Source organism: Citrus sinensis, chromosome 4, assembly GCF_022201045.2.
Source record: "Citrus sinensis cultivar Valencia sweet orange chromosome 4, DVS_A1.0, whole genome shotgun sequence".
Taxonomy (NCBI): domain Eukaryota; kingdom Viridiplantae; phylum Streptophyta; class Magnoliopsida; order Sapindales; family Rutaceae; genus Citrus; species Citrus sinensis.
In genome coordinates, this window is record NC_068559.1 from 8,266,313 (window position 1) to 8,287,429 (window position 21,117).

Genomic DNA, 21,117 nt, shown 5'->3' on the forward strand with positions numbered 1-21,117 from the left:
CCATAGCCTTGGCTTTGGTCGATCATGTGCACCGCCCTTTCCCTGTGGGTGCTGTTCAAGTCAAATCGGTGCCTCTGGTCTGCTTCCTCTACCACCGTGTGGGTGTGGATAAGGATGACTGCATGTCTGGTCATGCCTTCTCCAGGAATCTCTGGCTGGTGAACGAGGAGGTTACATCCTGCTATGCTGATATTGGGGTGGCTTCTGATGAGGCTGGTAAGAGGTGACCCGACCTCTTGCACTACTGCCTGAGGCATGGTGGTCATTTCTCTTAATCGGCCCATTTCCTAGTAGGGCTCTCTTCTCTTTCCTTCTCAACCCTTCCAGTTGGTCTGTCTTAATCCTTTCTGTCTTTTCCTCTTCAATCTCTATGTCTCTCTTGGCCTCCTCGTAAGCGGCAGAATATGTCTGAATGGCTGGACTCCTCAAATTATACCACAGTCGTCCTATCTTCACTCCTTCTTTCAGTCCCCTCAATATTTGGGGATGGTTGAAGGCCCCCAAATCGAGGACAACACGATGGAACCTTTTGATGAACTCCCGAAGGCTTTCATCCTCTCCTTGCTTCATGCTCGTCAGCTCCATCATATCATCTTCAGGTGTCATTGCCCCTTGAAACTGCTCTGCAAATTCCTGACACATCTGCTCGAATGACTTAATGCTCCCTCGAGAGAGCTTCCGGTACCACTCACGTGCTCGTCCCTCTAGCGACAGCGGGACCACCCTGCACCTTTGAGCCCGAGATAATCCATGTACCCCAGTTATATCCTTGAAGCGCTCTATATGCACCAATGGATCGGTTCGGCTTGAGTACTTGAGGTCTTTTGATGGGCATGGATCGTGGGGGATCGGATTCACAGGAATGCTATAAAAAGGTAATTAACGAAGGTAAATGGATTAGCCATTTTCACATTAGAACTTAAGAAAAAGTATCTTTAGGGAAAAAGGAGAGAAAAGCTCAGAGGCATTTTTACTGCCTAAGAGACCAAAAAAATAGCCACGAGATCAGTGCCCGAGTTTTCCAAAAAAGTAAACCGGCTTTTCTGACTTGAGCATCGGAGGATTTACGTCAGGGAAACTCCCGGCGTGCTCTGACCAGTTTCTGTGTGCGCAGGAGTCTGCTGAAGTTGAAGTCATACGAGGCGTTGTTCTGCTCGGTGAGAAGAGTTACGAGGAGAATCTGCAGTTGGTCGAGAGTTCGAGAGTTGAGGAAAGATCCTGGTCGTGCACGAGCAGACACCAGAATCTCGCATCAACATTTTAGTTCGAGAGTTGAGGAAAGATCCTGGTCGTGCACGAGCAGACACCAGAATCTCGCATCAACAGTAATTAAATTATTTACCCCTATAATTGTTTGCTCTTAATGAGTCAAATATGAAATTCATCAACGTGTTGAAGAGGAAATTTGGATATTGCTATGCAGGTAGTTGTACATGGAGCACTATAAGCTAAATTGTAAGTTAAGTAACTCAAATTTTTGTTATCTAATGTTTGTGTAAACTAATTCTATGAAATTGAAATGATATATTTGGAAGAGTTGATCCACATGTTAGTTTTAAATTGTTTTTCTATTGAGAAAGTAATTGTTTTGATCGCGTTTTGTTTGACTGGAAGATTTCAGATAAAGACCCATCTGAGGATAACGGAGATTAATTAAAAGAGCAGTATCTATTCTAAGTGGAAATAAACTTATATATTACTTTTTCATGATTTTAGAAATTTAAAAGATAACAAAATGGAATATGCAACTTCAATTTTATTTTTTTTATATCATGTCTTATTGGAACTTTTCGAGCGAAATATTGTGGTCAAGAAATATTTAGGGCCAATAGTGGAAGAGTATGTTAATCTCTTAAATAAGTTTTAGGTGAGAGTAGTAGCATAGAATTTGAATTTTGTATTTTTAGTACTCATATAATTTGAATAAGTTCTTGTGTTTTCTTATTTTCTTTGGGAACACTTATTAAAACATTAGTTTGTCTTTGTTTTGGTGACACTACTTCTATCCCTATGCGTGCATTCAATGCGTTGGATTGTCTTTTCTACGCAGAACATATAGGACGAAGATAAATGTTCCTAAAATCTCCTTAAACCTGATCTTCATTTCACTAGATAAATTAAATGACATGAAAAATTAATTGATGCAGTTTTGAGAAGGCAAAGTGACTACTTATATGAAGGAGCGCATTTGTAGACATATTAGAGGTATAGATGTTGGATTGTTACACATTCTGGTCCTTTCTATCACAAATGAAATTTTGTTTGTTTGCATTTCACATTATGTTCAGTTATCATTTATAAGTAGTAGGGATGCAGCTAATTTAGAAAATGGCATAATTAATTAATCTAAGAAATAAGCTAGTAAGAGATAATCACGAGATGTTTGCAACTGAAGCCATTCGATAAATTAGTGTTATTTTCCATTTATATGAAAGGACTTTGATTTACATTTCCTGAATATCCACAAGCAGCAACTGAAACACTGCCTACATATTTTGTGTAGTTTAGTGTCATATTTAGCATAGTTTATTAATTATTTTATCTTATGCATTAAAGTAGAATCTAGATTTGTTTCATAAATTAGTTTGACAATGTCTGCAGAGAGGGTTTGACTAAAGTAAATTTGAAGTGATCTTATATAATTGATAACAGGGCCGGCTTTAACCAATTGAGGGCCTTAGATGAAATTTTATTTTAGGTCTTCTAATGTTAAAATATCTACTCTCACAAGAACATTAAATAATTCAAAAAACTCTCACAACAACATCAAGTAGCTCAAAATTCAACTATATTCAATAATATCTTGAATTACAACAATTATTAACAAGATCCAAAAAAAAAAAAATTGTCGAAAAGATATCTATTTATTTCCACACGAATATTAACTAATTTTATCTTCAACAAATTCCATCTTCTTAAGATGCTCTAAAACTTTATCAGCCACAACCATAATCTTCCTGTGAACTTTAAATCATTGCTCCTACATGCTATGATCTTGATGCATATTTTTTAATTGACATGGTTTTCAAATTAAAAAAAATAAACAAACATAATTTTTTTTCTAGATTATTCAAGCCAAAATCATTACAAAAAATCAAAAATAAATTAAATTTAAAAAGGATAAGAACAGCAATAATAAAAAATAGAAAAAATAGAATAATAGCACCTGGATTTGAGTCAATTGACTAGTTGAGATGAAGATGGTGATGGCAATGAATTTTGTAGAGAAAGAGAAGAGAGCACAAAAACTTTTTGCTGAAAGTAGCTTTGATTCAATGTGTATCGGTTTATAGATAATAAGTTTTTAAATATATTTTAATAGAATACTAAAAGTTAGCTCTAAAAATCTAACATTACTAATCTTAATAAGAGTTTTTTTTTTTAAAAGGGAAAGCATTGATTTTTTTGGGAAATAGTAAAAGAAAATAAAGAAGTAACGTTCAAAATAATTATTATATCATAAAAATATGGATCGAGATTCTCTCCTGATCTGATCATATCATAAGCAAATAAATCAATTGTTGATTGGTAGTTAATAAATAAAAAAATTTAAATTTAAATCTTACCCATACACTACCACTAAAAGACACATGACAGAAGATCTTAAAAAGCTTAGAAGAGATCAGATCAGGAGAGGGTCTTTTTCCTAAAAATATATCTTATATTTAAGGTAAAGATTATCAAATAAGAGAGATAATTATGAATGAGAGTAATAATAGGGTAAAGCCTAAAAATTAAGTTTTTTTATTGTACAAAAAAATATACGTAACTTAATTTTTTTAATCTTAAAAAATATTTATTATATTAATTAATTAATAGATACTTAAAAATTGGGCCTTCCTAAATACGGGCCCTAGGCAACTGCCTAGTTCGCCTAACACTAAAACCGCCACTGATTGATAAATATTTAGTATATAGGTCGTTCCCTGGGAAAAGTTGTTAAATATATGTCCTATGCTTGTTTGGTAGTCAGTGTATGCTAAAAGAGTGCTATTCGATTAATATGGTTTTCAAATAATGCAATTCAAAGAGATGAAGATGGGAGCCATGGGACCATTAATAAATTAGAATATAATAAGTGTAAATATATCTTGGTAATTTAGTAAAAACACAAGTTACTTAAAAGAATTTATTTTAATATCTCTCATTATTTTTCGTAATATCCTATTATTTTTGCTGTAACGGTTTTTACCGCGGGCCCAGGGGCCAGTTTGTTCTTGCTTATGTTCTGCCTGGAGTTATTTTGAGAATTCAATGCGCAACGACTACCTAAAATTGTGGTATTTGAGTAAATTTTTACAGCCTGCAAAAATGCCTCTCTTCTTTAAAGACCAGCATCACAGACCCTTTTAATTAAATTTCTAACCTACTTTTTTAAAGCCTAGTAGCCATGATCCTCTGTTTTATGGTACTCTTGTATGTATGAAGAACTAATTGATTAATTGAATCCAAATTCATATATGATTAATGAAAAATAGAGAAAATTGGCTATGATACAGGAATCATTGGCTATGATACATAGAGAAAATCTAAGCAGAAACTCAGAAGACTATATTGATAATACATCAAATCCACCTGCCAAGAAAAGTCTCCCTTGCGTGGCATAACCTAGCAACAACATCTCTCATCTCCATCCGCTCAGTTGGAGATTCCATTGAGCAATGAACACCAATTCTAATTACAGTCTCAAAGCAGTCCTCTGCTCTGGCCCTTCCATCTCTCCAAGTAGTACTCTTAGAGCTGCTTGCCATTACCTCCGATAGAAGTGAAGAATCAACAATCTGTATCACTTTTTCTGGTAAAGACATCTTGGAAAATTCATGGAGAGTAAGTCCTCCACTAAACATGGCATCGGTTGGTCGCCTTCTTGTAAACAACTCCAGCAACAGAATTCCAAAACTGTATACATCTCCTTTCATGGATGCTCCCCTGCCCATGCCATACTCTACAAACATATTAATTCATAGTGTCACTTGACATATGATTTTTAATATCTAGTAAATGTATAAAACATTTACATATAAATATCATATTCATCAAACATGAAAAAATTACCTGGAGCAACATAGCCCACAGTGCCTTTTATCCCAGTTGAGCTTGGTCGAGTTTCCACAGCAGTGTCAGGATTGCGACTGGATAGAAATTTTGCCAGCCCAAAGTCACTCACATGGGCGACTACATCCTGATCAAGCAGAACATTGCTTGGTTTAAGATCTCCATGAACAATGGATGGTTCACAATAGTAGTGAAGATATTCAATTGCACAAGCAACGTCAATGGCTATGTTTAGTCTTTGAGTGAGACTCAAATCGTAAACTTCGAGTTGATCATTGCTCTGATGCAACCACTCCTCTAAACTTCCATTTTGCATATATTCATAAACAATAGCCTTGAAATCAACCCCTTGGGAATCTCTGCTAGAGCAAATTGTGATGATTTTGATGAGATTTCGGTGGCGAATATTTCTTAATGCTTTACATTCAGCCACAAAACTCTTGGAAGCCCCTTTCTGCTCAAGATTAATCACCTTTACTGCAACTTCTGTTCTATTTTTGCCCAAGATTCCCTTGTACACAATGCCAAAGCCTCCCTCACCAATCTTGTTTGCCGGTGAGAAGTTATCAGTTGCCTTACTCAGCTCTGCATAAGAATCCATTAGAAGTTGTCGTTCCATCAGCAACATATTAGAAGCTTTACGTGAAGATCTCCTTCTCCAAACATAAACAACAGTAAAACATACTGATGAGATCAAACATGAGACTGTCACAGGAATCACCACCTTGAGAAGAGTGGTTAAGGATCCTTTGGATTGGCAAGATGGTAAATGCAATTCATCTAAACCCCCACATAGCTTTCCATTCCCGGCAATTGAAAATCTTGTTTTGTTGTTGAAAACCCCTTTTGTTGGTACTTCACCCTCAAAATGATTGTATGAAAGATTCAAGAATTCCAAAAAGGGTAGATTCTTAAGATATTCTGGAATCTGGCCGGCTAAATTATTACTTGAGAGATCTAGCTCTTGGATGCTTTTCAAGGATTCCAATGAAAGAGGAATGCTTCCACTAAAAGAATTGCCCGAAATATTAAGATATTCTAAATCTGTACAAGCACTTAGAGTAGCAGGAATCTCACCAGAAAATTTGTTTCCGGATACATCCAAGCGCATGAGAGTCTTGAAGTTACCCACTTGTGGAGGAAGAGGGCCGTTTAAAAGATTATTATCCAACGCCAAATAAAGTGAAATAGTCGTTATGCTGAGAATTTGCTGAGGAAAAGTACCAGTGAGCTTATTGTGGGAGACGTTCAACCCCAACAAACTATTGCAATTTGCTAGGGAGGAGGGTATAATGCCCTGCAAGTTATTGAATCCCAGTTTCAAATACGTTAGCAGCGTCAAATTACCTAGAGATGAGGGAATGCTACCCTGTAAAAAGTTTCCACCCAGGTCTAGTAATTGCAAGTTTTTAAGCTCACCAATTACCGGAGGAATAGTGCCAGTAAATAGGTTTGAATCCATTGTCAACCAATTTAGATTGGCATGACTTCTTATCCCCGGAGGTATGGTGCCGGAAATTCGGTTTCTACCCATGGCGATTTGCTTTATTGTTGATGAGAAGTTTGCCATAGATTGTGGGAGCACTCCTTGAAAACGATTCCTATTAAAGTAAAGCCTCTCCAATTTGCTACAGTTTGTTAGAAGGTTTATAAAATCAAGTTCATTGGCTGTCCTGGTTCCCAAATTATTAATCCCCATATTTAGAAATGACAGATTCTTAAGCCTACTAAAATCAACTGAGACTCTTCCACTGAATTGATTTCTGGAAAATTCAATCATTTCAAGACGCGAAGCATTGGACAATGAAACTGGGATAGATCCAGTGAAATTATTTCCATTAGGACTAAGCTGTCTAAGGTTTGGAAGATTGACCCCCGCATCAACTGGTAAACTACCTGTAAATCTATTTTCCGAGAGAGAAATCACCTCAAGGGAAGAGATATTGAAAATTGGAGGAGGAATCATACCAGAGAAGTGATTAAAAGCTATGTCGAGAAGACGTAAGTTTCTAAGTTGGACTAGGCTGTCAATTCTCCCCCACAAAATATTCTCCCGAACATCAAATGCAAGAAGAGATGAAAGATTCCCGATGGAAGCTGGGAGCTGCCCTGTTATATGATTGTGAAAAATGAACAATCGCTCAAGCTTGAACAAGCTGCCGATCGCTGAAGGAATTTCTCCGACAAGGTAGTTGGTATCGACAGAAAGTTCGATAAGGTTAGAGCGACGGGACAAATTTGTAGGTATTGTACCCGAAAAAGAATTGTTGGAGAGCACCAGCCCTTCAAGCATGTTCAGACGGCCAATTTGAGGGGGGATTTCACCAAGGAAGCCGTTGTTTGCGAGGTTGATGTACCTGAGGAAGCTGAGATTCCCAACATAAGGAGATAAAGGACCTCCTATGCTTTGGTTTCTCAGATCTAACCTGGTTACCCTTTGATGCCGTCGACCGCAAGTCACCCCTGTCCATTGGCACAAGCTCATCGAATTATTCCATGAACTTGTAACTCCTAGTGGATCGTGAAGCTGTAACTTGATAGCAAGCAATGCAAGACGATCTGTCTCGTTTGAATTGGCACAAATGGTTTTATGAGAATGAAGCAACAAGCTGAGGCTGAGAGTAGCAAGGCAGCAAAAGATGGAAATGGGGCTAAGCATGTTGAGTTTCAGAAAAGCCTAATGCTATTTTGTAAATGGTGTGATCGTTTCAAGTTCACACCAATTGCCTTAAATTAGAAAAAATTATGTCAAGCGTGTTCTTCGGAGCATTTATGATAGTGGCAGAAGACTCTCAGTCTGTGGTGGATCATTGTTCAATTTCTTGACCCAAAATTAGGTGCTCCAAGTCAATTTCAACGGGTTCCCACTCGTTCACTGTTAATTCAACGAGCGAGACGGGACTCAATAGTAGCAGCAAGTCAATTTTACCAGATAAGAATATTTGGAGCTCCCACCGGATTATTATTAATTCAACGATTGAGACGGGACTCAGTAGCAGCAGCAAGTCAATTTTACCAGATAAGAATATTTGAAAACGTCGTTTAAAAAAATCTAAAAAAATATTTTGCCTGTAGGCTTGAGTGGCTTATACGCTGTCACTCAATACATAGTGGACCCCATTTTACGATCTGTTGACTAGCATACACATTCATGATTCAGAACAAACTTGTAATTAGACGGAGGTTATTCTTTCTACTGTGTATCAAAGGCCACATGACATAAATCAAATGGTTCAAATTTCTCATCGCAAAATCAAATGATTGTCTTCCTATCCAATAACAGTAATTTAACTCCATTAACGATTTTGATTTCGCTTCTGTTTGGCGTGCAAGTGTGTTAATTCACTAGTAGCTAATATCAGCGTGCCTAAATTTATAACAACAAACGATAAGTAGCCAATTTAGCAATTTAAAGCCATTTCCTTTGTTTTAAAAAATTGATTAAATTGCCGAAAATAAATCACTGTTAATGTGTTGAATGATTGAAATGGTTTCCAAAGACCAAATACAAATCTGACCCAACAACGACTATTATCATTAAATAGATTTTAGTTAATAGACTGATCTGTTAACGACTTCACTAGCTGATAAGGTTAGACCCAACAACGGCTATTATCATGTGCCGTGTCGTATGAATGGGTTGTATGAAATTTCGTCAGGCACACGTATTGGCTGATGTTCACTAAAACAAATCATTAAATTATTTTCAATAGGATTAATATTCAGTTTATCCCCTTAATAAAAATATGGTGATATCTTTACGCTACGTTATCTATGACCCACTCCACTATCAGAAAATAATTATAAAAATTGCACAGTATTTTTAAAAAATCAAAATAAAGAAGTCGGGAGAATTAATTAATTAAATTCATTTTTTTTTGTAACTTAAATTTCTTTTGTATATTTGAATAGAAAATTGTTTTAACTATATTTAAATAGAAAATTGTTTTAACTATATTTAAATTTAATTATTTTACCCTTTTAAGGTAAAAGTACTAGAAAACTACTTTAATATGAATTTTTTTAAAAAAATTTATAACTCATTCATTGTTTCTAAATTATGTATCAAAACTACTTTATTAGGATGAATATTAATCTTTGATTATACTAACATAATGTCTTTATGGAACAGTACTCATATAAGTTATTGGAATGTCAAAGTTATCTCATTTACATGTAAGGCATTGAAAATAATTATTAGAATTCATTTAAAGACATTAGATTATAAGTAACAAACTTAAATAGCTAAAATATTAAATACAAGAACTCAAATTTCTTGGGGCAAATTGATCATTTTATGTCATGAGGATAAAATAGTCAAATAAAACTTATACTAAAGCAATATCTATGGTCAAAGATGGTCAAAGAAACCTTTGAAAAAATCATTATTAGATTGATTTAACTGATTAATTATACAAAACTTTTGTTGATTTGTGTTTGTTGAAAATAATGTGAACTAATTGTAATTATTTTCTAAAGGTGAGATTGATCCCCACCCCTTAGTAACTTAATTATCTTCAAAATATGTCTAAACTATTTTAAACCACAACTTATTCTCAATTATCATTAAGAAGACAAAATTATTCAAAACACACCCACTGGCCCTCTTGTTTTGTAGATAAGTTGAGATGTACAATACTTTGGAGATATTTTGTAGATAACCAGGAGAGTAAACTGAGATTAACCTTTTTTAATATGACGATGTTATTATATTCCCATAAAACGCGACACAAATCCTTTGTTGGAACTTGGGGAAATAATTATACTTTGTGAGAAAGATGCATTTGAGTAATGTTGAAAGTTGTTGGGCAGTATAGAAGTTTGGTTTAAGAGAGGAAGAAGAGATGACAATGTAGTCTATTACCAAAGGGCTTTTAATTATTTTTATTACATACATAATGATCCATGATTTATATTTATAACATAATTAATTGACATAACTGTGGTTTTTTAACAACGTATTTAGCTGCTTTCTCCTATCCATTAATTTCACTGCCCTTATTTCTTTAACCACCACTTAGATTTATTTAGATTTTTTTCTTATTTTTTACTTAAAAATTTCTAGAATTTTCAATTAGGCTCGTTAACTTCAACACTTCTCCTTAATGTGCTTCTGTTGAACTCTAATCTTTGCTCGCAAAAGCTCAAACTTAGGCTTTGGAAGTGTTTTAGTTAAGATGTCAGCAATCTCTTCTTCCGTTCTATAATGTTCAACTTGATCTTTTTAAATGATGATACTTCTCTTAGGAAGTGATGTTTGATGGGAACATCTTTTGTTTTTGTGGCGAGACACCAGATTTTTTGCTATTACGATAGCAAACTTGTTGTCACAAAATAATTCAATAGTTTTACTTTGCTTCTTATCATGTCTTATGTTTGTGAAAAATTTTAATATACTCACAAGCGCATGAATATAAAAATAGAATAATGGTAACAAGGTCGAACACATAGGGATTGATATAAATTGAAAAGTCTAATTTAAATATAAAATTAATATTAATCCTAACCTAGTTGAGCAAATTGTTTTTCTAAAAGAAATTAAACTAAGAAAATAATTAAAATAAATGAGAATTCAATAAGATAAAAATTACCAAGGTTTTAAAATCTACCACTATTCAACTAGTAAGTATCTAATAGTTAATTAATCTCCAATTTAAAATGACAACTTGAAATCAATCTATGTTATCTCATGAATATAACAGTTAAGCCCAATTAAAATTAATTTTGTGTAAGTTCTTTTTCTACTTAATAGTATAATATCTGAGCATCTCATGTAAACATTTTGAATAATAAAGAGTTAAAATTTTCCTAAGCACTCTGTGTAAACAATTTAATAAAAGATACGGAATCAAAGATAATATTTTTAGACTTTATAGATCCAAGCATAGATTTAGTCAAATAATAACATCCAACTAATCGTGTGAAACAAGAACCATAAACATTAAAACAAACATGTAGGAAATTAATTAAATAAAAATATAATTATTTCATTGAATAGGGTTTCATTCCTAACCTTAGTATAAAAAAAATTAACTAGATATAATTGAATTGAGAGCAATAAAAAAAACAAAATCAGCCATGGGAAAAATTGATCTGTTGCCGCTGCTCTATTCTTCTCTACCGAATGCTGCTCTTTCCGTTCCCCCTAATTCAAAAGTCAAATCTCCTTTTTATAATGCCCAGTATTATGCAATTATTAGTCGAATCGTATTGCGATTCTAATCACTAAACCAACTCTTACAAGCTAAAGCCTTAAGCCTGCCACGTATTTGAAAATAATAAAAGGCAAAAACCATTGATTTCTTTCCTTTATTCTATTTTGACTTTCCATTCAAAGGCTTGATTATAAGCTTTGTTTAAGAAACTGCCCACTTTAGCTTTAAACTTCTTCTTTGTTTGCACGGGCATGGATGATTTAATTTATTGGCTTCGGTTTCTTCATATTGAATTTCATGCACATCTGCTTAATTGCTTCCACAAATTGATTTGATCTCCAATATTATTCAATTGTTATTCCTTATGCACTTTTCATCCATAATCTCCAATTAATTCCTTATTCAATAAAAATAATTCAATTAATTAAAAGAAACAAATAAAAATAACTAACAATTATATAATTAAGAGTAAAATATGTATATATTATATGCTCATCATCTTCAAATATTCTTTGTAACCATATTGTTTGACATGCTGTACTTGCACTGCTACATTGGTTGTGCAGTTGTTGTTGCTTGTTTCTTTGAGGACCATGAGAATATACTTTATCTAATTATGAAGGCATATCCTGATGTACTCTTCATGCCATCAACAGATCCTGCCTAAATGCTATCTGTATATCCTAAAAGTTTTATATCTTGTGTGGGTTGGTACCATATCCCATAATCTATTTTGCCTTGTAACTATCTCAATGTCCGCCTTGATCTTCCATAGTGAACTTGGGATAATTCTTGCATGAATCTCGAAAGAAGACTTATTAGTGTTAAAAATTGATGTTTATTAAGGGATAAAAATGTTATTTTTGTCCTATTAATGTAATTTATTTTTGTAATTGTCTAACATATTGTGAATTTCAAATTATTTTTCTAAATATTTGATTTTGTGTATTTTATGTGTTTATTAGATAAAAATAATAATTTCATGCAATTTGAGACTCCAAACAAATGTATGGATGTCAAATTTGGATTCCGGACATTCGAGAAATTATGAGGAGGAGTCAAGACTTTTGTAATTTTTTACGTTTTTACCAAGGTAAATGTGATAATTGTAAAATTATAAGTTTTTATTATGTCAGGTATGGTAATTATTAGTGGAAGGTGTTGGATATGCTTGAATGGATTAAGTTATGTTTATATTTTATTAGTGGGATTATTAGTGGGACAAATGTAAGGTTAAGATGTAATTAGATTTTTTTTATTTGTGTGGTGTGGATTTACCATGTATTAGTATAAATAGAGAGGGACACACCTCTTCACACCTTCTCTTCTCTTCTTTCCCCCAAAATTCTTCTTCTCATATCTCTTTGTAATATATTTTTAATCAATAAAATTAATTTTATTTCAATTTTCAAATTCTACTTTTTTAATTATGTGTTTTTCAATTTTAATAATTTCCTTTATTTCAAAATGTTTAACTAAATATTCATAGTTAGGGAAGGTGAAACTCTTAGTAAAAAAATATGGTTTAATCAAATTCTATTTTTTAATTTTATAAATTAAATTGTTTTCTATTTAATTTTATCCATATTTTATATTTTGAAATTTTGATTTAGTGTAGACAAAAATAGGAATTTGGCACAATGAATTCTTAATATCTTAGTATAAAATATGGAAAAATAGTATTTTGATTTAGTGTAGACAAATTAAGTTTTGGCACATTAAATTCTTAATCCACAATAAAATAAATGGAAAAATAATTTTAATTTATACAATTAATCTTTTGGGAAATAAAATAAAAATAAAAAGAATTTGTTAAATTATATTTATTACTAAGAGTGGATCTATAACCCTAACTAATTCAATTTTATACTTTTTCTTAAATAAATTACATATTTTTAAATTTTATTCTTATTTGGACAAACTTAAGTAAATAAATTAAATCCTTTCTCTGTAAATCGACCTCAGAATCACCGAGTTATAATATAATAAGATGCTCTTATACTTGGAAGTAGAAATTATTTTTAAGTCGTGTAAGACTAATACATACATTATGTCACGACATGTTGCTACTTGATACAACAAACTTCCAATCAGACTCCTATGGAGTAGACCATGTTCTTTCTTTAACCCATCTTCTTTTGTATTCTTTTCATTGGTGACTAACGGTGTGGCTGTGGCGTTACATCTATATTCTATACCTCTTGAACTTTTTCAATAGATTCTCTATATACTTCCTCTCGCATATGAAGAACCTTTTTAATTCGTGGCTTATATATTTTTTTTTTCGTTTTGACCACGAAGTATCCTAGGGAGGGCTCCAACTGTGAGAGTCACCTTTAAGCCCGTACCACAACTCAGACTAGAAGTCCCCGCTCGAACCGAGAGGTACAGGTTCTCCCAACAAAAACGATTTTTCAGCGACTCGAACTGGGGAGCAAATCCAATCAAGTCACTTAAGGGGACTCCATTGCCAGCCAACACTTTGTTGATAATTCGTGGCTTATATCAATACCAAGAAAGTAGCGCATTAACCCAAAATCAGTCGTTTCGAATATCCTCACCATTTCCTTTTTGAGCTGTAGTAGTATTTTCTCATTGTTTTTGGTGTAGATAAGATCATCTACGTATAAAGAGACAGAGTATTTGACTTAACTAGGCTTTTGATGTATAGCGTCGGCTCACTTTTGCTCCTCTTGAATCCCTAACCGACGAAATAGCGGTCAATGTAGCTATACTATGCTGTCGGTGCTTGCTTCAATCCATCAAAGGCTTTTTTTTTCTTTTTTTTTTTGGTTTTAGAATCTTCTCCTCCCTTTTTTTTTTTTTTTTCACAAATCCTTGTGGTGTGGCTGCTCCGCATAAACTTCTTCTCATGCTCCATTCACAAATGCTGACTTTATATCAAGCTAATGAATCTTCCAACCGTTTTGAGTTATAAGTGCCATGAGTGCTCGTATTGTATCCATACGTGAAAGTCTCATTGTAATCGATGCCTGGCGGTTTTGAATAGCCTTTAGTCACAGACTGTGCTTTGTATTTTTGAACTGAATCGTCAAGATTCATCTTGGTTTTGTGTATCCACTTGACTCCCACGATCTCTTTGTCTTGAGGACACTCTACTAGTTCCCATGTCTTTTTTTTCGATCATCTTGATTTCCTTTTCCATAGCCTCCTTCCATACTTCTTCTTTTGTTGCTTTTTCATAGAACTCTGGTTCTAAAGAAGTAATTTGCATGACTCATATATTTCTTTAATCCTTTCTCATGTAGTGATGACCTTGTCATCTCTATTATCGTCCTCAAAACTCCATTTTGTTTTGGAGCGTAGCCTACTATCAGCTGATGCTTGACTCCTTCATCATCATAGAACTTATTAAAGTCTCTGGAAGTATATTCTTTAACTATGTCACTTCCGAGCGTCTTTATATAGTGGCCACTTTGTTTCTCAACATGGTTCTTGAACTTCTTAAAGACATCAAGTACTTTAGATCTTTCATGTAGAAGTATAACGATGTCATTCTAGAAAAATCATCGATACTCAATATAAAGTACCCACTTTATTCAAGTGACAGAGTCCTCATGGGTCTACAAAAGTTTGTATGCACTTGCTCCAGTGGTGCCTTGGGCCTTTGTATATTTCTAGTGGGAATGACTACTGTTATTGTTTTCCTTGAGGACATCTTTCTCATACGTCACTCATTTCTTTGATTCTTGGCAAGTCTTATCATATTCCTCTGCTGAAGAATCTTTAGTGCATAGAAGTTAAGGTGGCCAAACCTTTTATACCATAATCATGAATCTTCAAGCTCTGTTTTCATGGCCGTATCGATTGTCTGCCATTGGATAGGAAAATTTCTGTTTTGCAACTTCACTTTGACTATTATTTGCTTTGTATCTTTGTTCAATATTGTGCAAATATAACAAGTGAAGTGTAAAGAATATCCGTTCTCGATCATTTGACCGACATTCAGCAAATTATGTTTCAAACTTGGCACCAAAAGTACATCATTAGTATATTTAATTCCTTTATTAGTTTGGATCGCGATCGTACCTTTTCCTTGTGCTTCTACCAGTGCCCCGTTCCTAAACTTGACTTGGGACTTTATTGATGTGTCGAGATTGTAGAAAATGTTGTCGTCCCCTAGTCGTGTGATTGCTTCAAGCACTATTTATGTAGCACGTGTCATTCATTTCCTCCATGGCTGCTTGACAGGCATAAAAGAGCTCCTCCTCAATTTTTTTCAAAGAAATTGGCTTGACTGTTTTTCTTGAATCTATAAATTTTCTGTGTGCCCGAATTTTTTTACAAATTTCAGTATTTCGGCTTTCCATGTTACCAGCAATTCTTTTATGAATTATTTGTTCTTTCACAAATGCCACATGGTAGAAAGCTTTTCTTCTCTTGTGATTTTCTTTCTTTATGATTATTGTTATTTTTATCTCCTCCTCCATAATTTTGTTTATTACTTCTCCTTTTAAAACTTTCACGTTGCATATTTAACTTTGATCGAAATGTACTTTCAACAGAACTTCCATTATGTCTATTCAACCTTTTTACCCATGCAAGAGGAGATCCCGCTAGTTCTGTCATTGGAAGAGTCCATATGTCTTTTGGCTCTTCAATAGCAGTTACTATTGGGTCAAGTTTTTCTCTGACACTAATTAATATTTTCTCCACCACCTGCTTATCATTAATAGTTTACTGTATCTTTTACTATTGAATAATAATTTTTAATAGCCTTAGATCTTGCATTTTAATACTTCTAAAATCTCTTTGTATAGATTGAAATTTAACAGCTTTTAGCTTAGCATTGCCTTGAAACTCCTCTTTTAGAATGTTCTAGGCTTCATTTGCTGATAAATCTGCAGGAATTCTTGAGAAGATGGTATCATCCGAAACCCTTCGAGGAGTTTATACATTGTGTAAACTAAAAGATATATCACTCATACCCGTTCAACATAGAGAAAGAAGAAGTGGATATTTAAAAAATGAGAATAAAAAAAAATGGAACACATCAAACTGGGCTGCTATTGATAAATTATAGAATGTTGGGATGTTATTTGTGAATTCCTTTTCGAGATTGGATTTCGAATAAAGGAACGAGAAGAATGAAGGGAAGATGAAATGAGAGTGGGGGAAAAAAAAAGAAAGATGGAGTTTGATTTTCTACAGAAATTCGGAGTGCTGCACAGATAAAAAGAAAAGATCCTTCTAGCAAGCCAAACAATACATGAGAAGAAATGATTTCGCAATCACAAAAATCCTACCAGCATAAACTGAACGGCTAGACCAAAAATAGATATGTCGTGTGTCAAATCAAGTCAAACTTTAGGCTATACGTTTCTTTTCTCATCTTAATTCTGGTGTAAATAATATAAATGAAAAAGCTAGCAATAGACAGCTTAGCTCTTGTTCATCTAGCAGGCGTCACAAAGATTAGATTGCAAAAATGGTAGATGCCGCCGGTGCAAGGATCCTGTTCTGAAAGCCTTTGGATGAAAATCCAATCAATGCAGCTCCAAATTCCAAGGACCTGTGAAATTAGTTAGAAATTGTAATAAGGAAACTAGGATTAATGTCGCCACATCTGCAGAAATAATATCATTGACCTGTCTGTGAAGACAATGATTTGATATAATCGATAATCAGACTTCTAACACACGCACGCTCATGGTTGAATCAAAACAACTGAGAATCAGTTTTATCACAGCTTCAAATTGATGCCTTGGAAGCCTAGCTTCAGCCACTGAGACTCGAAATGATCTACCGAGCAAATCCTGAACCAAACAAATTTTAGCGTAAAACATCACTGGTGGACTTTCGGTTCTGATCAAAAGAAAACAATATTTAACAGAACACTAGATAAACAAAGGCATAATATCCTCAGCAAGCATAAAATATATTAGACTAAATATATGACATAAGCAATGAGTATATAACATCAAACAACAAGCTATGGGAAGGTGTTGGATGCTCTCGTAGCAGCTGGGAAGACTTCAATTTCAGATTAAATATCTGTTAGTGATTAGTATTTTGAGGAGTTTGATGTGATGAGATTATTATTTTCTGGCAGGTAATTTATGACAAGGTCACCGGGAGAAGCTGACGATTTGGTTTGTGACATTGTCAAGTATGGAGGTAGTTGTAGCAGTTGCTCAACATTTGAAAGGCTATGCAAGCGAGATACCCCAAGTCCCCAACTAATTATTCTTATTTCCCTTCTTTATTTAGTTTTACTCATTATTATTGTTATTGTTATTGTTATTTTTTAAGCCAAATCTAGCACATTTAGACTAAGCCCATAGACTGTTAATACACTTAAGGTCCAATAAAAAAAAGCCCAATCTAGATAGTCCAAAGACCATTAATACATTTTAGGCCCAACAAAAAGAAAAAATTTTAAAAATAAATATTTTGTTTTCAAACAACAGATACGCATATTTTTAAGGATGATAATGGGGTGGGGCGGGGTGAAGATGAGGAGGCCTATCTTATTCCCAACCCATTAAAAATATCCCTTCCATTCTCCATACCATTCCCCAATAAATTTAATGGGATGAGGATGAGAAATTCTTATATGGGTAAATAAATAGTTTCAGTAAATTAAAAATTATAGACTCAAATAAAATTATTACCATATTATCAAAAATTTGAAATAATATCAAAACTAAAAAAAAATTTGAAAAGAGTAGCATCTTGACACAGAAAAGAAAATATAATAATATTTTATGGTTGAATAAGAATTATAATTTAGACTTTTCTTTTAATTATAACCTATTTATATTAGGTAAAAAAAATTATTAACCAACATTAAAATTGATAAAACAAAAATTATTAAACAAAAATTAAAAAATATTCATAAATAATGGGGATTGGGGTGGGGGTGAGTGGGGAGTATAAAATCAAACTTATCCCATTAAGAATTTGAGGATTATTTTTTCCCCATTCCCTACCATATTCCCAAAAATTATTCAAAATTAACTTCATTTTGGGTGGGGCCATGGGGCTCCAAACTAGGGGAGGATTTTAAGCTAGAAGAAACGAGAACAAGGAAGAAGAAAAAATAGAAAAAGAGGGGGGGGGGGAAGCCTAAAGGAAAAAGGAAGAATTTAACTGTTAAATGCGTTTCTTATTTGGGATTTATTTGTGAGAAATTTGTGATTTGTGACTTATGGAAATAGAAAAGTGATTTGAGATTTTCTTTATGTGAAAATGGAGTTTAGGTATTATTGAAGAATATTTGTTTCCAAGAGGGAGGGATGAAGAAGATAAAAAAGGAGAAGAAGAATAAAAAAGGAAAAGAAGAAGGAATTAGGAAAGAGCTTTGAGATAGTGAGCTGGGAGAATGACACATTTGGGAGAGTAATTTGTTGATTGGAAAATTTCGTGGAAGCCCCACCACCAGGGGTGGGGAATATTTTGGGGAGACAAATTTAAACTTTCAATTTTTATTTCGTTATATATTAGTGATTTATTGGGATTTAGTGGGCTTGTCTAATTTGTTTCTTATTATTTTGATGATATCATTAGTGGGCTTAACAGTAAAATTACAATATGATCTAATATATAAACTTTATACATTAATTGTACAAGGGCCAGTATAGACATTTTACACTAACTTCTCATATTTTACTTAGAAACCTTAAAAAATTTTCAAATTCAGAAGAGGCCATGGCACCCTCTAATCTTATATGTCCTCTGCTTTGCCCAACAGTTTTATGAAATTCAGGATAGGTTTGATAATTGTTGAGTTTTTTACTAGGTTTGGAATTGTGATTTGGAGGATTGCAAAAGATTAAAAAGTTATTAAAAATAAACAGTTTTACCGAAATATTGTATTGGGAATGTACTCATTTTTCTAATATTAGTTCATTTATTATATATTACTTTTAAGTTTAAGAAAAGTTTAAAGTTGAGGAATGTTTAAAGTTTAGTATAAAGACATAGTTATAGAGATACAATTATAGAGATACAATACAGAGGTACAATTGACATAGAAGCCTTTAGGGCTCATTTGAGCGCACACAAGACATCGGGCCATGTGCTTGTGTACTTTTGCCCTTTGAGACTATTTTGTTCATGCAGTATGATTAAATATATGAGATGCTAAGTTATTGGTCTACCTGTTGAGCATCAGACATGAAATTGTCTTTTAATACCTCATTGCACCACTCATATGAGATCTAAGTATGACAAAGTTATTTTCGTGGTACTTGCCTAGTGAAAGTTTTAAAACCATATGTGTGTTTTCTCCCCTTAAGATGATTTTCATGATTATTATGTACGACATTGTGTTCTTTTCCTAAAAGCTAGTTAATTGATTTAAAATCTAAATATTTTACTTATGTTGTCTTATATATAAGTCCATGAAAATTGTTTGTATATTGCAATAACATAGTAATTTTAAAGAAAATTTTATTTTGAAAACTATTTTATACTCACTAAGGTTTATACTTACCCTATTTTATTAAATTTTTTCTCCCACAAGAGATTGCAAGTATATTAGTCAGCACAGTGAATGTACATGATGGTGCTAAGAGACATCGATGATATTATTTGAGTATTTTAAACATCTCATTTTGGATTGTATAATTATTCTATGATTTAATGATTATGGATGTTTAAAGTATGTTGGCATTACTCTTTTAATACTTTGGAGATGTTGGGTAATATTTGGAGATGTTGGGTAAAAATATGTAAAGACGGAAGGTATTAAAATATTCACCGTTAAAAGATTCGAATATATAATAAGACGGCATATTTTTAAAAAATTGCCGTTGATTGCTCTGGATAATAAATTTTTAATAGTATAAAAATATCAATCCCGGTAAAATTAATTTTCAATAGCGTGTGATATTTGCTATTAATTAATAATAAAAGATGGCCTTTGACTTATCCTGTTAAATGAGAATCTTACCACAAACAAAATAGGAACACTTTACTAATTTCTCTCTAGTTTGCAAATTTCCCTCTTCTTCTAAAACACTCCCGCGTTAATTCTCTATGGAGATTCTGCTGTTATCAAATTCTTCCAAAAATTTTTGATTTTTTCCAATTTTATCTCATAATTTTAGAATACCGATACTTCTAAATGCCCTAGTTTTTCAGATTTTCCCTCTCTTATTTGGAATCGTATACCCTTTTAACCTTAGTATTTCATCCTCTCTGCAATTTCACAAAGGTTTGGCCTCAATCTTCTTTTTAATTCCTATTATCACCGTTTGTACCATCAACGACAAGGAAAGGTAAGAACTTTTATTTAATATGTAATTTTCTTTTCATTTGATTTGGAAATCGTTATGTTGGGACATAAGTTTGAATGGTTGTGTTACTGTTATTGTGTTATCTAGTTAACCTAATTTATCTTTCAATTAATTAAATTATAATTTTATTAAAAATTTGAAAAAAAAAGCATAATTTTTGTTTCAAAATTTCGGTATATGTGCATATTATTTGTTTGTTGTGTTTTGAGACTATATTACTAGATGTTTCCTTTGAATTTGTATGTAAAACTAATCTTAAACTGCATCTTGATTTTTTGTAAGGGGAAAAGGAAGCAATTGGCTCTACCCTCATAACTAAATTCATGAGAATTAACCCGACTTATCACTGACATTTTATTGGTAATTAGTAGTTATATGAATGGAGGGGTCATGAATTTCATGATTTTTTGTCAAAGAAAATTCAATTTGTTTTATTTACTTGCTTTGATAATATGCTGAATCAACTTTAAGGGTGGCCCGCCATGTGTGGCATGTTTGATAGTGATCAAACATTTGCCAATCAGTCTTTTAATAAAATTAACTTACTGTGAAAAACCGAAAGTGGAGTCTACTGTGACTGCATCTATCATTATTTGGTATCATTGATCGAGGAAATTGAATTTGATTTATAAAATTAGGAAAAA

The 21,117-nt window shown here is 33.1% G+C and overlaps 1 protein-coding gene across 2 annotated transcripts; it reads right to left on the reverse strand.

Moving 5' to 3' along the window:
- Positions 1–4,438: 4,438 nt before the first annotated feature.
- LOC102614695 (putative receptor-like protein kinase At3g47110) lies at positions 4,439–7,874 on the reverse strand. 2 transcript variants are annotated; one of them, XM_006492140.4, is made up of 3 exons: positions 6,133–7,874; positions 5,056–5,640; positions 4,439–4,945 (listed from the first exon to the last, which is right to left on the reverse strand). In XM_006492140.4, the coding sequence occupies exons 1-3, from the start codon at positions 7,712–7,714 to the stop codon at positions 4,566–4,568; spliced, it is 2,547 nt and encodes an 848-aa protein (XP_006492203.2). In that variant the 5' UTR covers positions 7,715–7,874; the 3' UTR covers positions 4,439–4,565. The 2 variants fall into 2 exon arrangements, with proteins under 2 accessions (XP_006492203.2, XP_006492201.2); XM_006492138.4 differs by having other exon boundaries at positions 5,056–7,874.
- Positions 7,875–21,117: the final 13,243 nt, after the last annotated feature.

Coding starts and splice junctions, on each gene's coding strand:
- LOC102614695 (XM_006492138.4), bottom strand. CDS start 7,714: ATGCTTAGCCCCATTTCCATCTTTTGCTGCCTTGCTACTCTCAGCCTC. Junction 4,946..5,055: donor TGTGGGCTATGTTGCTCCAG/GTAATTTTTTCA, acceptor ATATGTTTGTAG/AGTATGGCATGGGCAGGGGA.